A 7,459-nucleotide genomic window follows, 5' to 3' on the forward strand; every position below is an offset into this window, starting at 1 on the left:
TCTGCTGTGCATAAGGTCGTTATGAGTGGGTACTGACTCAATGGCACCTAACAACAACAACATACTCAAGAGCAAGTTTCACTTTTTTTCTGACATCACTTTAGTCATTTCTTTCATTCTTGTCTTTTTAATGACCTTTTGCTTTTTTCATATATGATGATCTTGATGTCATCTAACAACTTCTTTGATCTTTGATTATTAGTGTCAAATCTGTTCTTGAAATGATTTCTGAACCAGGAGGGATATATATTCAAGGTATTTTGGCTCTTATAAACTTGTTTTTAAAAATTTCATTTCCAGCCAGAACTTGCATATGAGCAATTAAGTCAAAATAGCAAAAAAGATGAAAACTACTTAAGTGTCTATCAGTGGAAGAATAGATAAATTGTGGTATATACTTATGGATTACTATACAATGATAAAGAATAAGGACTTTTCCCCATGAAACAGCTCAAAGCATGGATGCATTTAGAGGACATTATGCTGAGTGAAGTAAGTCAATCACAAAATGACAACTATTGTATGAAAAAAACCAGCATCAAAAAAAGAAAGAAAGAAAAAGCTCAAAGAAAGATTTTTGTTTTCTTTCATTCCCTGATCAACTGGCATTTGTGAATGAAAGTGGGCCCAGGTGGCTAACTAGCTGTATTTTATAAACATACTGATGATTCTAATTTGGCACACATACCTGTGAGTGGAATTGATTAGTCACAGGATACATATATCTTTAATTTTACTACATAATGTCAAATTATAAGTGACTTATTAATTTTTGCATCTTCCAGAAGCATTTGCCTTCTGGTGACTTCACATCCTTTTCAATTTAATCCACACTTCCTTATATAAAAAAAGGTAAGCAGTTTATACTTTATTAGCCATTCTGTTTCCTTCTTCTGTAAAATGCAGTTTTTGTTTTTTTTTTGGTCCTTTTTGTCTACTGTTTTTGTTTTAACTGATTAGTAGCTTAAAAAATACACTGTTATATATGTTAAGTCATAGTCTCTCTTAATTTTGACATGTAATCAGGGAGACCCATCCCTAAAGGACGTCCAGCTTGGTAAAATATTGGGTCAGTGAAAACGAGGAAGACCCTCCACTGAGATGGCTTGACACAGTGGCAGCAACAATGGGCTCCAATGTAACAAGTGCGAGGATGCCCAGAACCAGGCAGTGTTTCATTCTGTTGTACGTAGGGTCACTGTGAGTTAAAACTGACTTGATGGCACCTAACAGCAGCAACATGATGGCTCTCCAAAATTCCACCTCCTTGTGGTGACCTTTTATAGGGCACAGGAACAAAAGAATCTCTTCCCATGCATCACATATCCATGCCAGGACTATGGAAAGTTGGAAGGAGTGTGCCCAGGCAAGTTCCTGCAAGGGCCAGCTGGGGGAAGTGATTTAAAACACACTTTTAAATAGAGTCTGCTGCTAGCTGTGGAAGTTCAGCTGTCAGAGGTGCATGAGGTACTCAAGAAAAATTGGCACTTAACCTCGGCACACAATGGAATTTAGCTGTGCCTGGCTGGAGTTGTTCACAGGTCCAAAGCCTTCTGGTTTTATGCTCGACCGCATGTTGCAGTTATTGTCTCTTAATTTGTGGTTTATTTCACTTTCATCATAAGTTGAACAGTTCTCAATTTTTATCTAGTCAAATCTATCAACTTGACATTTTACATCATACCAAAATCTTTCTCTGACCTGAGGTCAAAAAGGTTATTCTCTTATATTGTCTTCTGAAAGTTCTAGTTTTGCCTTTCACATTTAAGTATTCAATTCATGTGGAATTCATTTTGTTAGTGGTGTGAAGTAGGGCTTAAGTTTCATTTCTTCTTTCATGTACAAAAGAGCCCTAGTGACATGGAGGTTGGAATCAGCTGCTAACCAAAATGGCAGTGGTTGGAAATGAGCTATACAGGAGAAAGTTTTGGCAGTTCTATCTGTCCTGTTGTCCTTGTTGTTGTGATGTGGCATCAAGTCAGTTCCAACTCACAGTGACTTTATGCACAACAAAACGAAACACTGCCCGGTCCTGCACCAACTTTACAACCGTTGTCATGTTAGAACCTATTGCTGCTGCCACTGTGCCAATCCATCTCATTGGAGTCTCCCTCTTTTTTGCTGACCCTCCACTTCACCATGCATGACATTCTTCTCTAGGGACTGGTCCCTTCTAATAATATGTCCTAAGTGTGAGAGACGAAGTCAGACCATTCTGGCTTCTAAGGAACTTTCTAGTTGTACCTCCTCCAACACAGGTTTGTTCTTCTGGAAGTCCATGACACGTTTAATATTCGTCTCCAACACTGTAACTCAAATGTATATGGTCTTCCTTATTCATTGTCCAACTTTCACAATATGAGGCTATCGAAAATAGCACGGCTTCAGTCAGGTGCACCTTAATCCTCCAATTGACCTCTTTGCTCTTGAACACTTTAAAGAGGTTTTGTGCAGATTTGCCTAATGCATTAATGTTGATGGTTGATCCAAGAAAAATTAAGTCTTTGACAACTTTGATCTTGCCTCCATTTATCATATTATGTCTGAATTGGCTTGATTAGGCAATGTTTTTCTTGTGTACAATTATTCCAGTAACATTTATCCCAGGTCTTTCCCCTACTGATTTGCCATCCCACATTTATAATAAAGGAAGAGTTCCTATTTGTATGGGTCTGCTTCTGGGCTCCCAGTTTTGTTCCAATGGTCTATCTGTTTATCCCCATACCAGCACAGCACTGCTTTAATTCTAGTTCTTAATTAGGCAACTCCTCCTACTTTGTTCTTCAGGAGTGTCTTTGCTGTTAGTAATTTTGTTACTTCATATACATTTAAAAATCACTTTGTCAAGTTCCAAAGAATCAAAATATTAACTTGTACTGAGTCTTTGAATTTGGCAATTGGCATTTTTACCATGTTGTGTTCTTATTTAGAAACATGAAATATTCTTCCACTTACTAAAATAAAACCACCACCAACCAATTGCTGTTGAGCTTATTTAAACTCACTAAGATTCCACGTTAGAGAACTGTGCTACAGAGGTTTCCAATGGCTGAATGTTTGGAATATTGCCAGGCCTTTCTTCTGAGGTGCCTTAAGATGGGCTCAAACCTTCAACCTTTAGTTAGCAGCTCTGCACATTCACTCTTTGCACCAGTCAGTGACTCTTCCACTTTAGACTTGGGGAGTCCTGGTGTGGTGCTTTAGAGTAAACACTGGACTACTAACCATAAGGTCCATGGTTCAAACCCATAATTGGCTCCCCAGACACCCTATATGGGGTCAATGTAAGTCAGAACTGATGCAACAGTATTTAGCAACAACAAATATAATTCATATAAATGGTATCTTTGTTATGAGTGCATTTTTAAGCATTTTCTGGTATGGTGCTGTATATGATGTCCAGTCGGTTATGATTTATAGCAACCCTGTATAGTGTTTCCAAGAGCAGCTGGTGGGTTTGAACTGCTGACATTGTGGTCACCAGTCCACTGTTTATCTTACAGCGCCAAACCAGGGCTCATTTTCTGGTATATGGATATACAATTAATTTTTATATATTTATTTTTAAGAACTTGCTTTTATATAAAAGGTAGCACATGAGAGACTGACGAAGTAATTTTAACAAATAAATTTTTTTTGGGAAAATTTCTTTATTTCAGATTGGGATAGTCATTGCTACCCATTTACATAATCCTCAAAATTCAAGTTTACAACTGTCGATCACATGAGGTTCCTTATCCATATACACGTTAGTTGGAAAAAACAATTCTGTACAATATTTTAGGAGTCACATGATTTGTAAGTAGTAGAGAATTAGTGAAAGCAGAAGAACTTCCAATTCTCAAACACTAGAAGGCAGGCAAAAAAGGAATCGCTCCTGTTCAGTCATAAAAAAAAGCTAAAGGAATTTTATGATGAGATAAATACTTTAAATTAGTATTGGCCATATAAAACTGCCATCCAGGTTTCTACTTATTTCTAGAACACTGGTATCCATTTATTTGATATTTAAGTAGCTTCATTGTTTTGAACAGTGCCTGGGGTACTTAAGAGTTCTTTATTAGTTTATCGTTTCTTCTTTTAGAAGGTTTAGTGGGACTGTGCGATGCTGGAACAATAATCCAAAATGTCCTGAATTGTGAATTCCATTGTCACACCAGACCCTGGATAACAGCGAGCTATCAAGCCTTCAAAGTGCTTGTATTGGCGTATAAATTCATCTTGCATGGAGTGCCATACCACCTAAGAGAAAAAAAGAAGTCATCAAACTATGAAGAGAAACAATACATAATGAAGCATATGGAAATAATGCTAAGACATAGTCTAAGGCGTTGTGGGTTAACACGCCAGACTGCAAAGCCGTTTGAACTGCAAGGTCGGTGGTTCAAGCTTACCAGCTAGCTGCTCCTTGGAAACCCTATCCTGGGTTGCTAGGGGTCGGAGCTGACACAACAGCATTTAACAACAACAAAATGATTAAGAACATTTCATTCTGGAGTCAGAATCCTAACTCCACTTGTAAGATTTGTGACATCAAGATAATCATCACTGACTGCTCTGTCTCAAGTTCCTTATCTATAAATTGGGGTAATAATACCTCCTTTATAAGGTTCTTGTGAGGATTGAATGAGTGAACGTATGAGGGTAAGTAAAAAAGTATTGCTACTAGGGTTCCAGTTACACATACACGGGTTACAAACCAAATGTGTTCAAACACGTCTCTGTGATCAGTGGATGGATGGGTGCAGGCATGTTCTCTTGGCTAGAGGGTTTTCAAAAAAAAAAAGGCCAATCAAAACAGTAGTTTTTGAGTGGATCTGTTAGGCTACTAAAATCCAAGGCAGAGAGGTCAGCTGAGAAGGTTATGATGACTTGGTTGTGGAATTTCCTCAAAAGACAAAGGACAATCATAAGGGATTATTATGAAGAAGTTGAAAGAAAACTGGAAACTCCATTTTCCAGTGTGAAAAAGGTCAGGAAAAGTTATGCTGAGGGCACTATTTACAACAGCAAAAACATGGAGACAGCCAAAGTGCCCATCAACTGAAGAATGGATAAACAATCTGTGGTACATACATACAATGGAATATTACGCTACCTTGAAGAACAATAAGGAAGCTGTAAGCTATCACATAACATGGATGAACCCTAAGGACGTTATACTGAGTGAAATTAGTCACAAAAGGAGAAATACTGCATAGGACAATTATTGTAAAAAACTAAGAAAAAGAAACCATACTAAAGCGGGGGTGGGCGGTAGGGAGAATTCTTTGCTGGTTACAGTGGTGGGGAGGTGGGAGGGTGGGGTGAGGGGAGGGAGGGGAAGATGGAGCATAGGGTAGGGAATAGACACAGAATAGTTTGGGTGCTGGGGAGGGGAAAGGAAGAACAAGGCTGATGGGAAAACAATTAGACAGGTTTGCATGGGCTAAGCTGGACAGAGGTAAATAACGATGTATACATAATCTTGGAACAACAGGGTTCTGGAATACAGGGATTGTGACATGGTTGGAATGGGCAAAAGCGGGGAAATAATGTTAAGATGCTTGCTGTCTTTTGAAAAAAAAAAAAAAAAAGCAAATTGATAAAGGCAACTAGTACTATCCTTAGGATCAACTGTTTAAACCAAGACAGTCCCGGCAGTGCTTTGATCTGTGCTTTAGGGAGTAGAAATGGCCGCCTCTCTGGGCTACTGACTGGAAGTAGAGTGAATTTGGATGCAAAAATTAGCAAAAGAGAAGTGGAAGAGTCTTCACCTGTGAGCACTAGCTGCATTTTCAGAGTTTCTTGTTCACTCCTCCCTGCAACGCTTTTCGTAGACTTTTTTTTTTTTTTTAAAGGGAAATCACAGCATAGCCCTATAGAGACTGAACTATGTGCATCATTTCATGTTGTCTTCTCCTTTATACCTGGTATCCCTAAAATAGCTTGATTATGGATTGGCTAGCTTAACTATAAAAATTTTCTTTATTACTGTTTATATTGAGTAAAAAAAAAGGGAGATAGTAAGATAAATGTAACCTTTTGTGGCTATAACTGATCCAAAAATAAAGGTTATTTAACTTCTAAAAAAAAAAAATGTAGAAAGCATAAAATATTCCCTCATCAAATAGTTTAACACCCAAAAGATTCAATTCATCATCTATAATCAAGTGCCAAAAGTCCTGGTAAACTTCCTTTTAAAGTAACACTGTGCAAAAATAAATAACACTTTGTACTGTTAAAAAAAAAAAAAAAGTTATGCTGAGGAAGTTTTTCCATCATGACAATGCACTGGCCCATTCTTTGAGGGAAGCAGGGGTTGTCCAAAGAGAATTTTGTTGGGAAACCTTATTCCATCACCCTCTAGCCCTGACCTTGCCCCTTCAGACTTCTTTTTGTTCTCCAAGCTCAAAGAACATTTCAAAAGAACACAAATGAAGTCTCTCCAGGGTGGCCAAACTGCATTTCGATGTGGTGTAAATTGCAGGGCACAGAATTCTTTGGGGAAGGGTTACAGAAACAGAAACACCACTTTCAGAAGTATGGTTGGTGGTGGTTATGTGCTGTGGAGTTGGTTCCGACTCACAGCGTTCCTGTACAGGGTTTCCGAGGCTATAAATCTTTACGGGAGCAGAAAGCCTCATCTTTCTCCTGTGGAACAGCTGGCAGTTTCGAACTGCTGACCCTGTGGTTCACAGCCCAATTCCTAACCACTATGCTAGCAGAGATCCTTTTCAGAAGTATACAGACCTAGATACAGGCCTAGATGAAGGATATTGAGGAAAAAGGAGCTTCACATTTTGATATTTGTAATCAATAAGGATTTTTACAATTTGATAACAATACTTGTTGACTTATTCTTATGTAGACAACTATCAAGACAAAAAGAAGTCCAGGTGGCACATATGGTTAAGTGCTTGACTTCTAACTGAATCGTTGGTGGTTAAAACACGCAATCAGCTCTGATAGACAACAGATCTAGCGATCCGCTCCTATAAAGATTACAGCCTAGGAAATGCTAGAGGCAGTTCTACTCTGTCATGTAAAGTTGCTATGTCAGAATCAATAAAACAACACCACCAAGACAACATGATACACATACTTCATTAAAAGGTGCGCTGGGCTGCTAACCACAAGGTCAGCAGTTTGAATCTACCAATTGCTCGGTGGGAGAAAGATGCGACTTTAAAAGATTTTGTAAAGATTTACAGCCTTGTAAACCCTAAACCCTATACTGGGTTGCTATGAGTTGGATCCAACTTGATGGCACAGCGCCATCACTAATCATTTAATAACAGTTACTATATTTCTGACAGAGAACTTCCAGAGGTTCAAGCTGGATTCAGAAGAGGCCGTGGAACGAGAGATATCATTGCAGATGTCCGATGGATCTTGGCTGAAAGCAGAGAATATCAGAAGGATGTTTACCTGTGCTTTATTGACTATGCGAAGGCTTTCGATTGTGTGGATCATGACA

The 7,459-nt window shown here is 38.5% G+C and overlaps 1 protein-coding gene across 2 annotated transcripts in view; it reads right to left on the reverse strand.

Moving 5' to 3' along the window:
* Nucleotides 1-4,011: 4,011 nt before the first annotated feature.
* The window catches only part of EXOC1 (exocyst complex component 1), an 80,959-nt gene continuing 77,511 nt past the window's right edge, over nt 4,012-7,459 (reverse strand). For both annotated transcript variants that reach the window (XM_006868051.1, XM_006868050.1), the window contains one exon: nt 4,012-4,242. In XM_006868051.1, coding sequence (XP_006868113.1) covers nt 4,090-4,242 — 153 coding nt within the window. In that variant the 3' untranslated portion in view covers nt 4,012-4,089. The remainder of the gene's footprint in view (nt 4,243-7,459) is intronic.

This window comes from Chrysochloris asiatica, unplaced genomic scaffold (genome assembly GCF_000296735.1).
Source record: "Chrysochloris asiatica unplaced genomic scaffold, ChrAsi1.0 scaffold00115, whole genome shotgun sequence".
NCBI classification, from domain to species: Eukaryota; Metazoa; Chordata; class Mammalia; order Afrosoricida; family Chrysochloridae; genus Chrysochloris; species Chrysochloris asiatica.